Below are 24,080 nucleotides of genomic sequence, written 5' to 3'. Positions count from 1 at the left end.
TGGACATTTCCACATTTCATTGTGTTACAACACAATGGAGTTTTTGCCACTATGGAAATCCGGAATAAGATTCTTCAAAAGCACCAATCAGGGGTAGGATATAAGAACATTTCCAAGGCATTGAATATCCCCTGGAGCACAGTAAAGTCCATTATTAAGAAATGAAGAGAATATGGCACAACTGTGAATCTGCCTAGATCAGGCCATCCTCAAAAACTGAGTATGTGGATGAGAAGGGCACTAGTCAGGGAGGCCACCAATAGGCCTATGGCAAAGGAGTTACAGTCTTCCACAGCTGAGCTGGAAGACACTGTGCATACTGTAACAATAGCGCAGGTGCATCACAAAAGTGTTTTCATTAACTTTGTCAAAGTATTTCCATGCAAACTTCTCTGTGAGGAAGCCATTGGTTGCATTCCTGTAGCGCAGATTTCCGCAGATATGCGCAGATCTGCAGAATTCCACCGATTCCATTGGTGGAGCCATGCAGATCAAACCACTTGAATTTTCGACGATTCGGTCTCATCCCTATATATATATTTTCCAGTTTTTATTGAAATTTAAGTCCAGTAAATAACCTGAAATGGTACAAAGGTAAGCTGTAAACTGCCAGAAAAAAAAAAAAGTTTAGGTTAGCAATTTAAAAATAATGTATACGCTTTCAAATGATGTGCACACGTGTTCTCTTGGCTACCAGCAAGTTTAATTCTCAAACACATCCAATTTACGGTTTCTGTGTCGCCCGACATCATTCAGAGCCCATGATGGGGGGGGAGAATTCAGACGGTCACAGATCACTCCGTTTTTATCAGATTTCTTTGCAAATAGGCTTATTTTGTTCAGAGCCACCTAACTATTAATCCAGTATTTGACGTTCTATCAAACACAGAGTATTAGTACACTGTAAACAGAGTTTTCCATCTTGACGTTTTGAGCTTTCTACGGGTGTGTGTTGATTCTACCAAAACCTGGATAGTCTTGTTTTGATCAGTAGACTGTCTGGTTCCAGAATATGTCATAATTGTCAATATTTTCTGGCATTTTGTATCCTCCAACCCCCCAATCAGATCGTTAGAAAGCTGAAGGCCTGTAGGTAATAAAAACTCTTTGAAATGGACGAAAGCTGAAATCCCGACAGAGCTACGAACCCGGGCCAACCGGCATTTCCAAAAGATGGCATGGATTGACATCAGTCATAAATCAAGCCCCCCTCCAATAGGACACTGGGGGCTGAAACCGAAATCCAATCTCACAAACTCAAGAACCAATCATGTATTGATCTGACAGGCCTATAAAAGGTAGCGCACGGCATCTCTCTCTCTCTCTCTCTATCTCTCTCTCACCCGAACCAGTAAACCTGCTGCCACAGCTCAACCTACAGCTCTGTTACCAGAATCAAAATGGAACCAACTAAGTCTTTGCCGGCAACAGAAGGGTTAAACTGGGAGAAGGAGATTGAGCCGTACGAAGGATTCTTTAAATAACTTTATTAAATAAAGAACTTTGCAAACTGCGCCTGCCCGCCTGTTCCCACCTGATTAGTGGAGTTTTACAGCTGGACAATTGTCGGCTGAATACGAAAGTGTCAGTCATTTAAATAGCTATTGAGTCTTAAAAATCTCGACCCTTGGAACCAAACAGGGCCCTGCTTTCCTCAAAGACTTTATCTTCAACTAACTATGGTGGAAACCTTGCTTACAAAGAAGATTTTGTGCACACCCTTGGAGTCTTCAAACCAGTGGGAAATCTGTTTGGAAAAGACTCTGTTTTGCGAAACCCCAACTTCCAGGTGCATCGGCTGCGTGGAAGTTCTTGGACAAAGCCGAACCGGACTGCCTTTGTTCCAAACCACACAGACCTCGTGCCGTGTGCTGTTATCTGAGCCCAAAGACAGAGAGGCCTCTCTGCGTCGAAGTTCAGATAAGTTTAACAGTTTGGAGTTTATCATTCATGACATTTGAGAAATCAATTAGAAATGTTAATCTGTGATTCATAACTCTAGAATGTGTAATATCATTTAGTTTTGCTTAAATATAAATGTGTGTGGCATTAAACTGTTTTGTTGACAATTTTAGAAATAAAACCTGTCAACGCCGAGAAATATCTTCTCATTCTGTTTAACTGTTTAGTCTGAAATTGACACATGTTAATAGACATTAGATTATTGGTGGCCCTGCCTATCCTTAATCATTGAATAATAATCAGTTAAGGGAAATTGTGGTAACAAGTAATGATAGGATCTTTCTCGGCACCTAAACGTAAATGAGACTGATATATATTTAACAAGAAGTTACCTGACAAATACTAACCTGTGTAGTTATTTGATGTCCAACTAACAATACTAATGAGAGACTCACCTTCGTCTTACTAACCGGTATTGTAGTCAATGCGTTTATAACCTTTTTTGTTTAACGATTTGTGTGTTATCATATGTGATCCCATGGTCTTTGATTTGGTCACAGAAGTGATTTGTTGATCTAGAGTTGAATTTTAATCAGTTTTTCCCTTTTGTATAATTAGTGTAGTGCTACATTTAGTCTTGGTTTTTAAAAAAATTGACAATTTATATCTTTGGAATTGGTGTCTGCGTCCAATCATTACGGAAATTGAGTTCTACAAGATTCCAGGATTCGTGATGAGGCGATACTATAAATTCAACCTTACGCTACAGCTTGATTGTGGTGAGTTTTGTCACCAACGGGGGGACAGCGCGGTGGTAATGACGCTTAAGGCCATGTCACATGCAGCAGTGAATATCTACAGAACAGTGAAGCCTAAGGCACTTACATTTTCAGTGATTAACACTAGTACAAACATCTGTCAAAGTTGAAAAAGCCAAGTTGATTGGACAAAAAACTTGGCTTCTGTGCACCAATGAAAATGACAGCTTCAACCTCATACTGACATTCGTTATGTAGACCTCTACCTCCATCATGAGGACAAACTTGGAAATTGCATTCTGGATCTTCAATACAGATTTGTTCAAGGCAAGTTGATTGAAGAAACAAAATGGCCACCATGAGCCAATCAAATTTCAGAGATGGTCAAGTTGGAAATAAATGCATATGGTGCAGTATGGAACTATGTTAGAATGTATTGGACTGTTTAATTACTTGACAGGATTGATCCCATGAGCAATATGGTTGTCAATGGTCAGTATTATTATTAGTATACTTATTTTTTCTTCTCTTCCACCAGAATATGTTCAAATGCCTATACCTTTTGAACTGATGTCTAAAAAGTCACCAAACTTGGCATGGATGTAGGAGTCTATGGCATGGTCACTCGACCAAAAAGTGGCGGCATCATGCAACACGGTTTGGCAGCCATCTTGATTGTAGTCCAAATAAGAAATGTCAGTTTTCAAACATCATTTTCTCAGGAACGGTAAAGAGTTGAGATATGAGACTTACAGAAAATACTGCGCTTATGTTAGTACTTGATTTGGCTATTTCCAAAAATGTATAAGTCACACGGTATGGCAACCATTTTGGATTATGCTGAAAACACTTCAGCCTCGATTTCTCATAAACCCTTAAACTGGCTGATGTGTGCTTTGGAATACAGTATCTTTGGACTGTTTTCTATACATATTCTTAAAGAAAAGTTCCTACATGAAAAAACATGGCAGTGAACAAAAGATTTTGACTTACTGTACATTTTGTTCAATTTTAAGCCTGCAATGACACAGTCAGCACTGGTAGCAGCATATACCACAAACAGGACAGAGAAAAAAGCCGCCATCTTGGGCATGTACATCGTAACAACAAAACACTACACTCTAATACTGTTACAAGTGACTAAACTATTGTTTTAAACACAGTGACACTTCTGCATGCAAATACAAATAGTGTAAACTGAGATGTGTTTGTAGTGAGGGTTGTTTCAGCTGTAGAGACCGTGAAGGAAAGCGAGGGAGAATCCGAAAGTGAAAATGATTTAATGTGGATGTCCTAATAAAGGTGCTTCACTTACGGGTGAATTGTATAACAGCACTTTTAGACTTGCAGAACCGAAGATAGACATTTGAAAAGGGAAATGTATGAATTAGATTCCCCATTAAACCAGCACATTTTTAATTATTTTAGAAAGCTTCGGCTGCAAAGGGTTCAGATTACTTTCAAATAAAATATAGAACCGAACAATAGCCAATTGATAATAATAAGTTGTGATTATAAACACATCGCATACACCTGCAAGCAGACCTAATGTCACGTGTCACTGGTTTGTTTGAGCAGATTTGTTTACTTCCCGGCATGCATTTCGTTTAGACCGCCTTTTCGCCCGAATATGTGAACGCACTTAGGCCTCCTAAAACGGCAAGTGTGAACGGGGTGTCTGAAAAAATCCGGACTAACTTGAGGCGGACCATGGCCGGTCTAGTACGTGTGAACAGGGTCTTATATACTCAACTGTGCAGAATCTCTGGCTCTACACAGTAGAATTGAAAGGGTGAAAATTGATGTGTATTGTGTGAGCTAAACCTGAAAAAACGGACATACTCGGTCAGGCGCAATAGTAAAAACAAATTCCAGCTATTTGCTCCTTAGTGATATACAGTGAGGGAAAAAAGTATTTGATCCCCTGCTGATTTTGTACGTTTGCCCACTGACAAAGAAATGATCAGTCTATAATTTTAGTGGTAGGTGTATTTTAACAGTGAGAGACAGAATAACAAAATAAATCCAGAAAAACGCATTTCAAAAAAGTTATAAATTGATTTGCATGTTAATGAGGGAAATAAGTATTTGACCCCTTCGACTTAGTACTTGGTGGTAAAACCCTTGTTGGCAATTACAGAGGTCAGACGTTTCTTGTAGTTGGCCACCAGGTTTGCACACATCTCTGGAGGGATTTTGTCCCACTCCTCTTTGCAGATCCTCTCCAAGTCATTAAGGTTTCGAGGCTGACGTTTGGCAACTCAAACCTTCAGCTCCCTCCACAGATTTTCTATGGGATTAAGGTCTGGAGACTGGCTAGGCCACTCCAGGACCTTAATGTGCTTCTTCTTGAGCCACTCCTTTGTTGCCTTGGCTGTGTGTTTTGGGTCATTGTCATGCTGGAATACCCATCCACGACCCATTTTCAATGCCCTGGCTGAGGGAAGGAGGTTCTCACCCAAGATTTGATGGTACATGGCCCGGTCCATCGTCCCTTTGATGTGGTGCAGTTGTCCTGTCCCCTTAGCTGAAAAACAACCCCCAAAGCATGTTTCCACCTCCATGTTTTACGGTGGGGATGGTGTTCTTGGGGTCATAGGCAGCATTCCTCCTCCTCCAAACACAGCGAGTTGAGTTGATGCCAAAGAGCTCGATTTTGGTCTCATCTGACCACAACACTTTCACCCAGTTCTCCGCTGAATCATTCAGATGTTCATTGGCAAACTTCAGACGGGCCTGTACATGTGCTTTCTTGAGCAGGGGGACCTTGCGGGCGCTGCAGGATTTCAGTCCTTCAGTCCTTGTTTTCTTGGTGACTATGGTCCCAGCTGCCTTGAGATCATTAACAAGATCCTCCCGTGTAGTTCTGGGCTGATTCCTCACCGTTCTCATGATCATTGAAACTCCACGAGGTGAGATCTTGCATGGAGCCCCAGACCGAGGGAGACTGACAGTTATTTTGTGTTTCTTCCATTTGCGAATAATCGCACCAACTGTTGTCACCTTCTCACCAAGCTGCTTGGCGATGGTCTTGTAGCCCATTCCAGCCTTGTGTAGGTCTACAATCTTGTCCCTTACATCCTTGGACAGCTCTTTGGTCTTGGCCATTGTGGAGAGTTTGGAATCTGATTGATTGATTGCTTCTGTGGACAGGTGTCTTTTATACAGGTAACGAGCTGAGATTAGGAGCACTCCCTTTAAGAGAGTGCTCCTAATCTCAGCTTCTTACCTGTATAAAAGACACCTGGGAGCCAGAAATCTTGCTGATTGATAGGGGATCAAATACTTATCTCCCTCATTAACATGCAAATCAATGTATAACCTTTTGAAATGCGTTTTTCTGGATTTTTTTGTTGTTATTCTGTCTCTCACTGTTAAAATACACCTATCATTAAAATTATAGACTGATCATTTCTTTGTCAGTGGGCAAACGTACAAAATCAGCAGGGGATCAAATACTTTTTTCCCCTCACTGTACTTTGCTTTTCCAGCTGTAAATATGTATAACGCACACATCAGAAATCAACGTGATAACTATATGAAACACCAGGTATGCAACTAAATAAGCTTGAGAAGGTAAATGCAAATGCAAAGAGCTGCAGCAACCTAAAGCTACTTAAATGGTTAGATTGTGTTTTAAAGTAGACAAAATAAAACTTAGAGAATCATGTGTTTACTACTATATTATGATATTAGAGGTATTGATGGTATTACTAATGTAATTAAATTGATATATTTCAATCAAGTAAGTGTAGTTGGTTTATTGAGATTGTAACTGGCTTGTTCCTTAAAATATTTGACCACAAGAGGGGGAACTTGATCATGAATACTCTGCTTACCAAAACCTTTAAGCAAAAACTGTTGTAAACATGTCTTCATCTAATTCATATTTTTATGAGTCTGAAACCAAACATTTCTCAACTGCAAGCACCTGGAAGCCTCAAAAGTTGCCTGCAACTTCTAGTTATTTTTATTTTCTTCCACCAGAATATTTTCAAATGCCTATAACTGTTGAACCGCTTGATGAAACTCACCAAACTTGGTATGAGTGTAGGGGTCTATGGTATGGTCACTCGAATGCAATATGTTGGCCTAAAGTCACATGGTTTGGCAGCCATCTTGAATGTAGTCCAAAAAAATTGACCGTTTTCAAACATCGTTTTATCAGGAATGGTAAAGAGTTGAGTTATGAAACTTTTTCTACATAGTGCGCTTATGTTAATACTTGATTTGATTGTATAAAGAAATTGATAAGTCACATGGTGTGCCCACAATTTTCAATTATGCTGAAAACACTTGAGCTTCAACTCCTCATAGACCATTTGACTGGCTGATGTGTGCTTTGGTATACAGCATTTGTGGACTGTTCTCTACAAATATTCTATAAGAAAAGTTCCTACATGAAGAAATATGGGAGCAATGAACAAATGTTTTAGACAAAAAGTCAATTTTGGCAAAGTTTCTGACTGTAATGACACACTGTCACCACTTGTGGCAGCATATATCATTTTTCACTGTGAAAACAAGATTCAGGCGCCATCTTTGGCATGTACATCGTAAAAACTAAGAACTATCAGTCACTTGCAACAGTATTAGAGTGGAAAGTATTTGTTTAAACACAGAAACTTCTACAAGCAAATAGAAATAGTGTAAACTGAGATTTGTTATAGTTAGGGATTTTTTGAGCTATAGAGAAGCTGTGGAGAGAAGCGAGGGAAACCGAAAGTGAAACTAAAACATACAATAAAAAGTAATTCACAACCCCCGATAATACAAATTATTAAAATAAATACATGAATATGAACAATGGTATAACAGCAATGACGTTGCTGAATCTGTAGTGGTGGGATATTGCTTTAATTTGAAAGTTTAAGCTGTAGAGAAACTGTGAAGAAATACGAGAGAAAATGAAAGTGAAACTAAAACATACAATTAAATGTGATTCACAACACATGAATATACAAGTTATAAAGTAGAGTTGAAAGGGTGAACATAAGACGTGTACTGTGGGAGCTACACCTGAAAAAATGGACATACTCGGGTCAGGCGCAATAGTAAAAACGAATTGCTGCTATTTGCTCCTTAGTGATATACTTTGCTTTTCCAGCTGTAAATATATATAACGCACACATCAGAAATCAATGTGATAACTATATGAAACACCAGGTATGCAACTAAATAAGCTTGAGAAGGTAACTACAAATTGAAGAGCAGCAGCAATCTAAAGCTACTTAAATGGTTAGGTTGTGTTTTAAAGTACACAAAATGAAACTTAGAGAATCAAGTGTTTACTAATATATTATGATATTAGAGGTATTGATGGTATTTATGGAGGGTGATCAGTGTCAAAATTAAGATGAACGTGATTATGAACATGAAGATGATTATGAACATGATTATTAACATGATTATGAATGTGAACATGAAGATGATTATGAGCACTGGATAAGACGATAAGTGCACTGGCTACCGCCCACTAGCTCTGTTTGACAGAGTTCAACGTTTTGTCACATCAAAAAAAAAAAGAAATACAAGAGACGCTACAAAATGTAGAAGCGCACTGAGAAATGTAAATAGCAAAGAGACAAACAGGGAATAAATATATACATGTTGAAACTAATGAATGTATAAATAAATGTTGAAATATATAAAAAAATAAATAGATGAATAAATACATAGATAGGCCTAAATGTCCATGTTTAATCGTGTATTTATTTTCTCTGTGTATTTATTTTAAATTTCAGATTTGATAGTCCTCCATACTCTGAAACCATGTAACTCCATGAAATTAAATATATATTTAAAAAAAATACATATACCTAAAAAACATCATCCATACATTATAATTTGGACCCAAAAAATACCACTCTCAGAGTTGTATGCCTTAACCATAGTACAGCATGCTTGTGCCTCGCTAAATCTGAATCTACATTCAAGTTCAAGTCCCCACCGCTGCCAGACCCCCGAGTCGTTACATTATGAATATAGCCTTCCTGTCTGTATATGTAGTGTTCTATAGCTCCACAATACAATGTATAAAGCCTAAAATGAATGCAATAGAGTACATTGTAGCACTTAATTTAACACCTCCCTTTATCTATAGATACCGTGTGAGCGAGTAGATGCGCGTCTGTACATTTTCCCGAATAAAATCAAAAAAATATGGAAACTATTCAGTTTTAACTTCCATTGAAACACGTCTGTCCGCCATCACTCTGCGTCTGACTTCCAACCACTTTCTATGGCAACATTGCAAAAGCGGACAGTCTGCATTTCACCTTTATCACCATCACTGGTATTTTTTGGGTCCAAATTATGATGTATGGATGATTTGTTTTTAGGTATATATCTATTTATTTATTTATCCATTTATTTGTTTGTTTATTTCAACATGTATTTATACATTCATTAGTTTCAACATGTATATATTTATCTTCCAAGGTCTCTTTGCATTTCTCAGTGCGCTTCTACATTTTGTAGCGTCTCTTGTATTTCTTTTTTTTTTTTTTTAAATGTGACAAAACATTGAACTCTTGAGCTTGTGGGCGGTAGCCAGTGCGCTTATTGTCCTATCCAGTGCTCATAATCATCTTCATGTTAATAATCATGTTCATGTTCATCTTCATGTTCATAATCATCTTCATGTTCATCTTCATAATCACGATCACCCTCCATAGTATTACTAATGTAATTAAATTGATATATTTAAATCAAATAAGTGTAGTTGGTTTTTTGAGATTGTAACTTAAAATATTTGACCACAAGATGGGGAACTTGACCATGAATACTCTGCTTACCCAAATGTTTATGCAAAAAATGTTGTCAACATGTCTTCATCTGATTAATTTTGTTATGAGTCTGAAACCATACATTTCTTGAATGCAAGCACCTGGAAGCCTCAAAAGTTGCCTGTATCTTCTAGTTATTATTATTATTATTCCACCATATATTTCAAATTGCCATAAAATGAAAACTAGTGGACAGAAACTCACCAAACTTGGTATGCTGGTAGATGACTATATGAAGTTGTCCCTCAAGATATGGAGGTCATACATCATATTGTTGGGTGACAATATTTAATTAATTACAATTATTAGACAATATGCAATCATATTCTTCTACAAAACCACTAATGGGACAGATTTGACATTGGTGCATACATTTATGTTATGACATATTCAGATTTGACAAGTCGATCTGTCACATGGTTTGGCAGTCATATTGGATTGGTAAAAAAATATTCAATCATCATCTTCTCTGAAACAGTTAGGTGGACTGATGTGACATTTTGCACACATGACCTTGGATTGGTCCTCAGTCAGATTTGTTAAAAGCTAATTCATTAGACATGTCTGCTATGGCCAAATCAATGTATTAGTTTTTGTCCATAAATTTCAAACAACCATGAAATTAAAACATCATAATAGATACTCACCAAAATGGGTGTGTTGGTTAGATACCTATAGCAGGCTGTCCCACAAGAAATTTGGAGGTCATACATCATATGGTGTGGTGTCAACATAGGATTAAGTGACAGTTGTAAGACAATATTAAACCTCTTCTCCTTCCAAACCGCTAATGTCACAGATGTGATACTTGGTGCATGACACTTCATGTTATGACCTATATTCAGATTTGTAAATGTAAATTCATAAAAAAGATTCATAAAACTAAATGTACATTTACAACCTTTATCTAATTACATCCTACCACACTGAATGTACAGCTGCTCTTGAGACAGAGCACATGCTCTATCAATCACAGACAATGCCACCACTGGCAGGGACTTCTAGTACAGACCAGATACTCTGAAACTCAACCATCATGCCAAGCTTGCAGGGGGATTCGATCACAGTACCCTTACAGCTCATTGAAATAATGGTATATTCCTCCTGAAAAGTGATTACATTAAAAGCTATTGCATCATGTATACATGCATGCCTTTAGTATGTCATAGAATAAAGCAAAGAAGCTGTGAAAATAGATTAATTATTGCTCATTCTACAAAGATATTAAAAATGGCATTTATTGGTATCCCTTAGAAAAGATTATAAATAATTGTATTATAGTGATATTCCAAACTAATGCGTTTCTTAAATTAGTTTCACACGTCTCCAATCTTGTCAATCTGTCGTTCAGCCTATTTAAATGGAGGAAAGTAGTCACTGTGTCGTTTGGTATCATTGTGTGCACCACACTACACATGGACCAGAGAAAGCAAAGGAGAGAGTTGTCTGAGGAGATCAGAAAGAAAGCATGCTAAAGGTAAAGGCTACAAGACCATCTCCAAGCAGCTTGATGCTCCTGTGACAACATCTGCAAATATTATTAAGAAGTTCAAGGTCCATGGAACTGTAGCCAACCTCCCTGGGTGTGGCCGCAAGAGGAAAATTGACCCCAGATTGAACAGAAGGATAGTGCGAATGGCAGAAAAATATCCATGGTTAACTGCTAAAGAGATACAAGCTGAACTCCAAGGTGAAGGTACGTCAGTTTCTGATCACACCATCCGTCGCTTTTTGAGGCCTCCATGGAAGAAGACCAGGAGGACTCCACTTTTGAAAACATAAAAAAGCCAGACTGGAATTTGCTAAAATGCATATTGACAGGCCACAATCCTTCTGGGAGAATGTCCCTTGGACAGATGAGTCAAAACTGGAGCTTTTTGGCAAGTTACATCAGCTCCATGTTCACAGATGAAAAAATGAAGCTTTCCAAGAAAATCACCATACCTACAGTGAAACATGGAGGAAGCTTGGATATGTTTTGGGGCTGCTTTGCTGTGCCTGCCACAGGCTGGCTTTAATCTGTGCAGGGCACAATGAAATCAAGACTATCAAGGCATTCTGGAGTGAAATGTACTGCCAAGTGTCAGAAAGCTCAGTCTCAGTCGAAAGTCATGGGCCCTACAACAGGATAATGACCCAAAACACACAGCTAAAAGAACAAAACATTGGACTGTTCTGAAGTGGCCTTCTATGAGTCCTGATCTGAATCCATTGAACATCTATGGAAAGAGCTGAAACTTGCAGTCTGGAGAAGGCACCCATCAAACCTGAGATAGCTGGAGCAGTTTGCTCAGGAAGAGTGGACCAAACTACCTGTTAACAGGTGCAGAAGTATCATTGAGAGCTACAGAAAACATTTGATTGCAGTGATTGCCTCTAGAGGTTGTGTAACAAAATATTAGGTTGAGGGTCCCATCATTTTTGTCCATGCCATTTTCATGATTTATTATTTAGAATATTATGTTGAAAAAAAAAGCAAAAGCAAAGTCTGATTTCTATTAAATATGGAATAAGCAATGGTGGATGCCAATTACTTTTGTCAGTTTCAAGTTATTTCAGAGGAAATTGTGCATTCTTCGTTTTTTGTGGAGGGGTACCAACACATTTTAACATGCCTATATCCAATTACAAGAACATCTCTTAGTCTTGTATTTCGTGCCTTTACCCACTGCACCACTAGGGAGCTTGATATTAAGGCTTGGATTTATAATAGCATACATTTATGAAGCAATACATGTTATACATTCATGTGGACCTGAAAAAGAGAGGGAGCTGTACTACCAATACAAATTTAACTAATACTAATATTTACAAATATTGAAATAGTTTATCAATTTTATATTGTCAATGTATTCATTGTAAGAATAAAAAAAAAAACTTTAAATGTAGTATATTGCAGGGTTTAAAAATATCTTGTGATATGTATGAATAACACACAATATCACACTGATATTAAAAATGATGACTCATATTACAAAGGATGCAGTTATGCTCTAGTTATTCCCTTCTCAGCAACAGGATAGTTGCTGATTAGGTTTGTTGTTTTATTTTTCTTATTGTTTCTTATTTTTGTCATTCAATCAAAATACCTACCACTGTTCCAGGTGATTTTCCAATGAGCAATAAATTAAATTTTGTACTCTGAGCTAGAGCTGTGCTCTACTAAGACACCACCTCATAAAAATCCCGCCAAATAATGCCCCAGAACCTCTGATAAAACTCTGCAGGCAGCCCATCTATGCCTGAAGCCCGACCCAGGGACAGCTGTAGCACGACCACCGTGAGCTCCTGAAAGCTGAGTGTATTGTCCAGCTCAGTCCTCCATTCTGGGGTAAACTTCAAGAGATACTGGTGTTAAAGCTTTGTGTTCTGTGGATCAGAGCCCTCCATCCGATACAGGTCAGTGTAAATCCCCACCTCCTCCACCCTCATCTTCCCCAGGTCTGTGATCTCTCTCTCACAAAACACTGCATGTATCTGCATTGCACAGTCCTTCATTCCAGACTGAAGAAATAGGAGCTGGAGAAACCTGCTCTAATTATCACCCCTTCTACAGCAGAGCCCCCAGCGCCCGTCTCGGCTGTGGTTTATCTGCAACTCTCTGTAAAAAAGCCTCTTCCCTTGACTGCATCTCTTCTACATTTTGTAAAAATCCAATTTCCCGTTCACACCATTCACTCCTAACCATCTGTCTGCCTACCCAAGATCCACTTACCACTATGCCGGGCTCTTTATGGTGGCAGGCTACCTTCTTATGACAAATATCACCACACTCAAAGCAGTGCATACTGTCAGTGCTTGTGTACACATGCGTGTTCCCTTTCAAATCGAAAGACAGCCATTACTGTATGGGAAGAGCCTTCTGACCTGGCAGGAGGAGTCTGTGAAAAGTCTCCTCTTGAAAGCTGCAGCCTGCCATTTCTTCTTTCACTGCCAGTGATAAGGTGCTTTGTGATCGCTTGTGTCCAGAGCATTGGAGAAGAGCGATCCCCTTCTCTACAGAGTTGGTAATTTTTGGTTTATCTTCGGAGTAATACATTTTTTTCTGCACTCTTTGGAGCTGCTGCGACTTTGGTCTGCATTCTGGAGCACTGACATTACCTTGACATCGACAGAACAAAGAAGTCGATGCTTCAACGTTCGAGATTGTCATCTCCCTCGATGGAACACCCTTCGACGTAAAAGACACAGCTCCTGGTACTGACATCTGGACAGACAGCACATGTAGAGGTGACGCAATCTCCTGCAAGGAGCTAGGATAGATATTCTTACCGCAGAGCCTGTCGTCTTTTGTGGAGAGCATAGTGGAGGTACAAATGATAATAACCTATCATAACCATGGTTCCCTGAAAAAGAAAGACAGCCATTACCGAATGGGAAGAGCCTTCTGACCTGACAATGTGTGAAAACATGTACCAAAGATACCCAATAGGGGCACTGCTGGCAGGAGGAAGACCCACCCCCGGCGTCTGTGAAAAGTCTCCTCCTGACCGCAGCTGCCTGCCACTTCTTCGTCAGGAAGGTCGTCTGGCCGAGCAACCCCTGTAGGGTAATGGCTGTCTTTCTTTTTCAGGGAACCGTGGTTATTATAATAACCTATCATTCCCTTTCAAATCGAAAGACAGCCATTACCGAATGGGAAGACTATACTAGAGCTATCGCAAGTCCTGACACCTGATTTAAGCCCCAATCCCACATGGCAAGTGCAGCAGAGCCTCACGGAGCCTGAGTGCAAGCTGCTTGTAGTACCTGAGTGCCCAGTGTGGGATGTAGCTGGTCCACAACATTGAGACAGTAGAACCTCGTGAAGGTCTGCTGACCAGACCAGGTTGCAGCATTACACAAGTCTTCAAGCGAGGCGCAATTAAAGAGAGCCCACGACATGTCCTGTCCCCTGGGAGAGTGTGCCGAGATGTGCTGAGGCATGGGGACTAGCAGTCTCATAGGTGAGCCGGATCGGGTCTGCAACCAAGTGTGCCAGTCGTTGTTTGGAAACGGTCCACCATCTGGTGGTAGAACCGTAGCACACAAACAGCTGGTCAGATCTGTGGCTGTGCACAGTCCTCTCCATGTAACACTTTAAGGCCCGGATAGGGCAGATTGTGTGTAGTCTGAGGTCCTTATCCAAAGCATGTGGAGGGGGTTGAAAAGACTCCAGGACAAATGGTTGATTTATGTGAAACACTGACACAACCTTGGGTAGGAAGGCCGGGTTCATCCTCAGAATGACTCTGTCGTTGCTTCCTGAGAAGATCAGACAGGCTTTATCCACAGAAAAAGCGTGAATATCACTAAGGATGTATTCACACTTGGCAGGTTTGGTTTGATTAAAACAAACTCTGGTGCGATTGCTCTGTTACTGCGGTTCATTTGAACAAGTGTGTACACTGCCAACCGAACCTTGGCGCGCACCAAAAAATTCTGGTGCGGTTCGATTGACATATGAATGCAACATGGACCAAAGACGTCTAAACGGACCAATAATAGGATGTGATGTCACAAGATGTGACCCTATATATAACTTGATAAAACAGTTGTCAAACAAATGTAATTCTGGTCTTGTAAGTACTGTACTTGATTCTTTGATTTCAAAGGACAGAATGAGTATACCTGGTTCTTCTTATAATAGGAGCTATGTTGCCCAATGTTCGTTACAGGCATTGGAACCGCCGTCTCCTTGCAGCACATCGATGAAGTGTGGAATGGACGAATTCCTGGTGCTGTTTTGCCTCCTTTACACATTTTATGCGCTCCTTGTTTGTTCTCAGCTGGTGTGAATACCACCATATAAACACAAAGCCAACGAGCGCATTTAGCCCAGGAGACCGCATGGTTGTGGATGTTCAGCTGTGAAAGGATGACATGCAAATCCATGAAGCGTTTTTTTTACGATGTTCGGCAAGTTCCGTCGCAAAATATACGTCATAAAAGCTGTCCAATCAGGTTGTAACCTTATCCTTATGCTTTTGTTTAGGTTCGGTGTTAAAAATGCCAGTGTGGACGCTAAGCGAAACAGGACTAAGAATGTATCATTTTCGTTTTTTGGTCCGGACCAAGAACACACCCTAATTCTCCTTGCCAACGTTATCACTACAAAGGAAGGACACTTTGAGCTAGAGAAAATGGAGCTCCATTGTGGAAATGGTCTCAAAGGGAGCTCCGCTAAGCCCGTGTAGAACTAATTCCAAGTCCCTGGCCGGAATTGTGTCTTTTACTGGTGGTCTGAATTGTCTCGCACCCTTGAGAAATTGGGTTGACTGGAAGTGAGCTCCTGGAGAGACACTGTCAATCTTATCATAACATGCTGAGATAGCAACCAGATACACCTTCAGCGTGGATGCAGATTTCCCTTCCTCCAGCAGCTGTTGCAGGAAGCACAGGATGGTTGACATGGGGCCTGACACTGGATCCACGTGTTTGGCTAGGCCCCAGCTTTGTAAGGCTGACCACTTATAGTATATTGAGCTCTGGTAGAGGGGGCCCTGGCCAACTGTAGTGTCTCCACATTATCCGGTAGTCCCATAGACATTAGGTGGTGCCCTTTCAGGGGCCAGACCCACAACTGTAGCTGTGCTGGGCTGGGGTGCCACAGAAGTCCCTCCGCTTCACTGAGTAAGTCCTTGAGTAGCGGGAGCTGCCAGGGTTCCGCACTGAGCATCTGTGCCATTGTAGCGAACCACAACTGTCTCGGCCACCGGGGGGCGATCAGGACGACTTGGGCTCCTTCCTGGTGAATCCTCTCCAGTGTCAGTGGAAGAAGTGGCAGTGGGGGGAAGGCATACAGCAGCGATGGCGGCCGCATCCCTTCAGGGATGCTCCTGCGGCTTCGCAGGGGGCTTAAGGGGATCACTTTTGCCCCTAGGTCTCCAGCCGGAGAGCCTGTTCTTTCCACTTTGCTGCATGTTGCAGGGGGATTTTGCTCCTAACCCACTGCCTTCCCCGGTGCTGTCGGTAGGGCCAATGGTGTGACTGAGGCTGGCGTGACTGCTGCAGGTCAGCATATTTGGAGGACATTTCCTTTGCTGAATGCTCAATGCTGAGGTCTACGATCTCCCTGAATGTCTGCCCCGGTGTAATAGGAGCGTTGAGTAGGCACATCTGTTCTGCCCCCTCTGTGGCGCACATCAGCTCCGCCTGACATGATGTCACAGGTGCGGATGCTGGCTTCGTCCAGGAGGACTGAACTACCTTCACAAAGTCCTGGAAAAACGGGAGCGTCTCCGCAGACTTCACAGGCTTCTCCCTCATGAGGCGGTTCCTGTTATTGGGATCCAGGGAACGTCCACCGCCTCTGTTGCACTGCGCATCAGCGCTGGGCCCTGCAAATAGCTCCGTCACTAAGCCAGCTTCCTCCGATTCCCTGATGAAGTGGGGGGATCCACAATGTTGGACCTGGAGGCTGTACAGCAGAACCCCTCCTCCTTCTGGAGGACTGATGGGGGCAGGGTGCGGAGTGATGATGGGGCCTCGCGCTGGCTTCCTCAAACTGATCTCCCCTGGCAGCTCGTCGAAGCCCTGGAGGAAGATGGGGAATGATCAGCTCTCCTACGCCTGGTGGTCTTGGTGAAGTCTGCACAGTGGGTGCAGCACCCCCTCTCCCCTGAGTGCCTCAAGTGCATGCTCACTGCCCAGGCACCGCACACAAAGATCATGCCCATCATCTGAGGGCAGTTTTGCTTCGCAGTGGGAGCAGAGGTGAAATGCTCCTTTTGGCTTCATCTTGGTGAGAAGTTCCAGCTGCAAATCCTACTCCCTTAGCCCTTCAATGTAGGTTGCAATATCAGGCAATGCAAACTCTCCCAGCTCCAAAAAAAGCCCGTCTCCTTCTCCCCCGACCACTGGTGTCACAGGTCTTGTGGGAGACGACTGGTCATCGTGGGCGGGGTCGAGGTCATTGATGTTAAGAGCGTGGTCGACATCGAGGGCGTCGATGTCGAGGGCGACATCGAGAGTGTCGATGTTTAAGGCAGGGTCGATGTCAAAAGTGTCGAGGGCTCGGCCTCAAGAAAACACTTTGAGAAGGAACAGGGAGGAGCGGTCCACGAACCGAAAGCGGTAGAGAGAGACTCTCTTTCCAGCAACACACTTTCTTTTATTAATATTCTGTAAAGATTCAAGAAAAAGGTAATCAGGCACACAGCAGATCTCTGTAGAGGGGCAGAAGCCGGCCTTGAGCGAGACTGCCGCTGTACATTTACCTCCTCCGAAAAGTACACTCTTTTAAGCAACAACGTTGCAGAATATTCTGAAGAGCGCAACAGATATTCTGATTAGGGAATAAGGAAACTAACCAAACTCCGAAAAGCTGGGGAGCACAATTCTCTAGCTTTTAGCACGCCCACAAAGCGAAATCAAAACTAAAGCTGTATCACTGGCAAAGTGAAATAAGAAATGGCAGGAAGCTGCGGTCAGGAGGAGACTTTTCACAGACACCGTGTGTGGGTCTTCCTCCTGCCAGCAGGGCCCCTATTGGGCAGCTTTGACACATGTTTTCACAGATTGGCAGGTCAGAAGGCTCTTCCTATTCGGTAATGGCTATCTTTCGATTTGAAAGGGAACTTAATCTTCCCCATGAAGCCCAAGGGAGCTTTCCAACACTGCATGCGATGTCAATCAAAACTGCCCTCCTGATGATGGGCATGATCTATGTACACACTGCCTGGACACTGATCATGCACTTGAAGGAGGATGTCACCACTACTGTCACTATGGGCAGGAAACCCATCGCCTCCTCCAGAGACTCGGCGAGCTGACGCAGAAGCATAGGCTCTGCTTGCACCTCCGCAGGCTGCACCAGATGAAAATACCTAAATGCCTGTACAGACTGTAGTGTCTGCCTTGTCTAAACCAATGTTGACTATCACCAAGTATATGTTTTTCATTAAGATGCTCCTCTATTTTAGTTAGTAGCCTATTCATAATCTCCCTCATTTATTTAAGTACTGCTGGCCCAGGTGATTTGTTTTTATTTCTGCTAGTTCCTTTAGTACCTCCTCCTCATTTATGCAAATATCTCTTAGAGTTTGACTGAACTGATAGTTAACCTCTGGCATGTAATCTGCTTTTTATGTTGTAAAAACATCTGCGAAATACTCATTTAGAACATTTGCCACATGCCGTTCGTTTTCTGAAATTTGTTGCTATTAGCCGTTTCATTTTCTCCTATATTGACCTCCTGCTCTTATAGTATTGAAAAAATCTCTTGGCATTAGTTTTAGCTCCAAGAGCTATGTTTCTTCTATTTCCCTCTTTGCTTTCCTGATCCCTCTCTTAACATTTCTTTGCATTCTATATATTCTATGTATTTTAGTCTAAATCTTTTTTGTATGCGCTATTCAACATTTTCTTTTTCTTGATATTTTCTTGCATAATTCTACACTACCAAAAGTGATTTCTTGAGATTCTTAACAGAAGAATTTTCTTGGAGTAAGAAAAAATGCTTAGTTATTCCAAGAGCACAAGAATAAACTTCTTGATTTCTCTTGGCATGATAATGTTACCAAGTGATTTCTTGAGATTCTAACCAGAATAATTTTCTTGTAACAAGAAAAACATATCTATTTCAATAAGCTCACACAAGTCCTCTTGTGTTTTCTTAGTGTAAGGAACTGTGCAGTGCAGTAATTTCTTATAGCAAGTAAAATCTAACTTAACCTTAAATAAAGTTGTAAAACAGTACCTTCAGTTTCAGGTGATATTATTAATTAATGTATTATTTATTTATATATTTTTTCTTAGCAGATGACCTTACCAAGGGTGACTTACAGATTAAACTAAATATACATTTCAAGAATCATCATACAGTAACAGCAGTACACAAAATATTTTACACTTTTAAAATGCAACAAAGATCAAAGGTAAATCAACATGAGAAAAATAATCTATATTTAGTTTCCTTATACACTAATGATGGATGTACATTTTTGTTCAAGTTAAAATTGCAGTTTCTGTACTTGTGCCTTGGCAATCAATAGTCGGTGGTGGTCACTTGTACATTTTGGGGCATTGGTTTATATTACACGTTTTATGAAAACTTTGTAAATGTGAGTGTATATTATTTATATGACCCATGCACTTTCAATGTCAAAGCATCGAAAATATAACAAATTAAACATTGCCAAGTCAGTCGATACGTCAGTCCATAGTGTGAAATCATCTGGCAGTGTAACATTGTGCCATCTTGTTTCACAGATGTGCTTAAAATTCAACAATGACAACTGAATCATCATGCATGCCACTTATTTAAAATTAATAATATTAATGCTGGAGTAACAGGTTTGTTCTTTGCTCTAGAGAAGACAAGCAAGGCTCTTCAGATTCTGCCAGATCTCTTTTCTTTAGGAGCATTTGCTCCAACTGGCTTGAAAAAGAGTGTGATGCTGCTCCAGTTTGTACATTATCTAACATGTATTTTGATGGATCAATAAATGAAATCTTCAATTTAAAACATCCCATTGATGTTTTTTGTGTTTGTTTTGCATCCTTGGTTTTGTTCCTTTAATTTTAGTCTTTTGCACTTAGTTAAAAAAGTGTTTTTAAAATAAAGTTTGAAGAAAGCACTTTTTCAGGAAAAAAAAGTAATTTGAATAATTTCTGAATGCAGTAAATCTCTTGTTTCAAGAAATCAGGTAACTAATTTCATTAGAATAATTTCTTGTTGCAAGTAAATTCTGACTGGAATTGACATAACCATGGGATGAGAATACATTACTTGAGCCAAGAAAGAATTTACCAAGAAAAAAAATTCTTGGCCCATGGATCTTCAGGAAAAAAAAATGTTGTAGTAAGAAATGATTTTTGGGAGTGTATTAAACCATTTTAGCCAAGGTTTCTTGGTCCTCGGTTTGCTAGGTTTTGGTACAAATTTCTTCTGAGCCTCTAGTAGTATATTCTTGAAATATAACCATCCATTTTCAACTGAATCTGTACGTGGTGTGCCCCGGTCTGACTTCTAAAGGCTGTCTCATACCTTCAAGGTCTGCTTTTCTAAAATTGTACACCATTGTTTCAGACTTGGTCCTTGTTTTTTGAGTATGCCTCAAAGCTAAGCATATTATGATCGCATTTTGCCAATCATTCTCTAACTAATGCCCTTCTGACTCTAGGTCATTTGAAAATATCAAATCAATGCATGTGCTCTCTCTGTTTCCGGTACAAACTGAGTTAGAAAGCAGTCATTTGCCATCTCAATAATTTCTATTTCTGCTTCTGTAGTCCCAACTGGGCTTTCACAGTCTACGATTGGGCAATAGAAATCCCCCATTATAACAGCCACATCCTTGCTACATGCAGTCCTGATTAAATTGCACAATGCAATATCTTTCTAAATATCTAAATTTGGTGGTCTGTAACACACTCCTACCACTAATCCTCCAGACCTTTAATTCAAAAGTTTAACCCACAAAGATTGTTTCATTAGCAGGATCTAATTTGAGTTGTTCTGCCTCAATTTCATTTCTGATATATAATGCTACCCCTCCACCTCTTCCATTATGCCGGTCTCTCCTAAACGCTGTGTATCCTTTCAACTTGTATTCATCACCATCATTTTCTGTAAGCCATGTTTCTGTCACTCCTACAACATCATAGTCACATGTCAGCACTGTCTCTTCTAGGTCTAACATCTTGTTCCTTATACTCCTGGCATTGAGGTACGAACATTTCAGGACTTTTCTACTAGCAGTTTCCCTTTGTTTTCTTTCATTAGTAGAACATCTCCCATTGTCAGTGCTCCCTGCCCCCCTGCACTTTACTCCTCTAAGGGCTAACTCTTCTTAGGCTTTGGCGTGCAAAACATCTATCTAATGGGCTGATTGACCAATTCTTCCATATCACTAAAATACAGTGCAGATTGGCAATCTTAGCCTCAAGATCATGGACTCTGATCTCTAGGACCTTAACATGCTGACAACGTACACAGATTAAATCTTCCTGAATTAATTCATCCAGGAAGGCAAACATTTTGCAAAACTGAACACTGTAGTGGTCACATATTTCTAAATTTAGCTGGGTTTAATTTAATTTAAAACTGTCTTTTTGTTTGTCCACAAAGTCTTTATTTACCAAGAAAGTGCGTGGTTTCTCAACAGCCACTTAAGTACCTTTGTTTTAGCTATCTGCCATCAATTGACACCTAACCGACTCCACCTTCAAATTCCTTGTCTAGATCACCTTTCCTTCATTCTAGTTACTATAACCAACACAGCAGCTGTACTGAATTAACTACAATTAAAGCAAACTAGGAATAAGATTAGGAATGCTAAGACTGTCTGAAAGTAGAAACACAACAAAATAGCTCTCTCTCACCGTCCTGTGTCTGACTTTGGCAAATTCTAAACATTTCTGTTCCATGAACACCTGTTGCCGAAATGAGTGTATACGCATTAGCTCTGATCGCTTACAGCTTAGCGGGATCATCTTAATAGCGCCTGCAAGTTTGAAGAATTTAGAAAGCTCCGTTTCTAACATTTTATTCTGTATGAATGGGGGCACCCATTACCCAAACACCGCTCTCAATTAGTCTACTCATCGGCAAAACCTTCTCAAAAATACAATGATGGCTTTATTTATCTGAGAGAAAGAGAAAGAAGGACAAAGGGAGGGAGGGAGACTGACCTGAATTTGATGAGATTGGTGTAGATGAGAAGAGGACAGAAGAATGACACCATAAGCTTCCATACCTCCGTGCTTCTGTCCATTTCCCCCCACCAAATCTGAGACAACAAGCTCTAAATGAGAGAGAGAGAGACAGACACAATACAATACAGACACACTAACAATTGGCTGGACACTAAAGTACATTAACACTGCAACAAATGTGCATACATACATTTACTGTTCCAGTCTGAGGGGCCCATATGGAGTGCTCATTCCTGTTAATCTGATATACACTCACCTAAAGGATTATTAGGAACACCATACTAATACTGTGTTTGACCCCCTTTCGCCTTCAGAACTGCCTTAATTCTATGTGCCATTGATTCAACAAGGTGCTGAAAGCATTCTTTAGAAATGTTGGCCCATATTGATAGGATAGCATCTTGCAGTTGATGGAGATTTGTGGGATGCACATCCAGGGCACGAAGCTCCCGTTCCACCACATCCCAAAGATGCTCTATTGGGTTGAGATCTGGTGACTGTGGGGGCCAGTTTAGTACAGTGAACTCAATGTCATGTTCAAGAAACCAATTTGAAATGATTCGACCTTTGTGACATGGTGCATTATCCTGCTGGAAGCAGCCATCAGAGGATGGGTACATGGTGGTCATAAAGGGATGGACATGGTCAGAAACAATGCTCAGGTAGGCCGTGGCATTTAAACGATGCCCAATTGGCACTAAGGGGCCTAAAGTGTGCCAAGAAAACATCCCCCACACCATTACACCACCACCACCAGCCTGCACACTGGTAACAAGGCATGATGGATCCGTGTTCTCATTCTGTTTACGCCAAATTCTGACTCTACCATCTGAATGTCTCAACAGAAATCGAGACTCATCAGACCAGGCAATATTTTTCCAGTCTTCAACTGTCCAATTTTGGTGAGCTTGTGCAAATTGTAGCCTCTTTTTCCTATTTGTAGTGGAGATGAGTGGTACCCAGTGGGGTCTTCTGCTGTTGTAGCCCATCCGCCTCAAGGTTGTACGTGTTGTGGCTTCACAAATGCTTTGCTGCATACCTCGGTTGTAGCGAGTGGTTATTTCAGTCAAAGTTGCTCTTCTATCAGCTTGAATCAGTCGGCCCATTCTCCTCTGACCTCTAGCATCAACAAGGCATTTTCGCCCACAGGACTGCCGCATACTGGATGTTTTTCCCTTTTCACACCATTCTTTGTAAACCCTAGAAATGGTTGTGCGTGAAAATCCCAGTAACTGAGCAGATTGTGAAATACTCAGACCGGCCCGTCTGGCACCAACAACCATGCCACGCTCAAAATTGCTTAAATCACCTTTCTTTCCCATTCAGACATTCAGTTTGGAGTTCAGGAGATTGTCTTGACCAGGACCACACCCCTAAAGGCATTGAAGCAACTGCCATGTGATTGGTTGGTTAGATAATTGCATTAATGAGAAATTGAACAGGTGTTCCTAATAATCCTTTAGGTGAGTGTATATATACCCCACCCCCTTCTAAAAACAAAAGTATTACTGAAATCATCTACCATTATCCTTTTTTATAACTACACTACCGGTCAAAGGGTTTTAGAACACCTCAATTTTTCCAGTTTTTATTGAAATTTACACAGTTTAATGGCTCAGTGTACTCTGAAATTAAAGCATAGAACAAATAAACAATTGGAGATAAAAAATTAATCATGGAATTGTTTTGTTTCACAAAATGTAACCCCTTAAACTGACAACCCCTCCCCGGACCCTTAAAAAGTCACCAAATCCATGTGCTTCTTTTTAATCCCATGTGTACTCTTCACTGTTGTGTTGTTTTCCAAGTGTCTGGTATCCCATGAAAGCTGAGACTATCCGCTTTCTAATGATCTGTAGCATTCTCTGATGTGAAAAAAATGGATTTTATATCCCCTCTGTGCATTAACACCCCGCACTCCTCCACATTCGGCTTTCCCAGTCTATGTTTGGGCAATTGAAATCCCCCATTATAACAGCCACATCCTTGCTAC

The 24,080-nt window shown here is 40.7% G+C and overlaps 1 protein-coding gene across 2 annotated transcripts in view; it reads right to left on the bottom strand.

Annotated features, from left to right (window-relative positions):
- Positions 1-24,080, bottom strand: part of LOC136753011 (transient receptor potential cation channel subfamily M member 4) — a 139,513-nt gene that overhangs the window by 46,825 nt on the left and 68,608 nt on the right. For both annotated transcript variants that reach the window (XM_066708789.1, XM_066708790.1), the window contains one exon: positions 22,064-22,176. In XM_066708789.1, coding sequence (XP_066564886.1) covers positions 22,064-22,176 — 113 coding nt within the window. The remainder of the gene's footprint in view (positions 1-22,063; positions 22,177-24,080) is intronic.

Source organism: Amia ocellicauda, chromosome 7, assembly GCF_036373705.1.
Source record: "Amia ocellicauda isolate fAmiCal2 chromosome 7, fAmiCal2.hap1, whole genome shotgun sequence".
Classification (NCBI taxonomy): Eukaryota; Metazoa; Chordata; class Actinopteri; order Amiiformes; family Amiidae; genus Amia; species Amia ocellicauda.
This window is presented reverse-complemented; position numbering and strand designations above follow the sequence as displayed.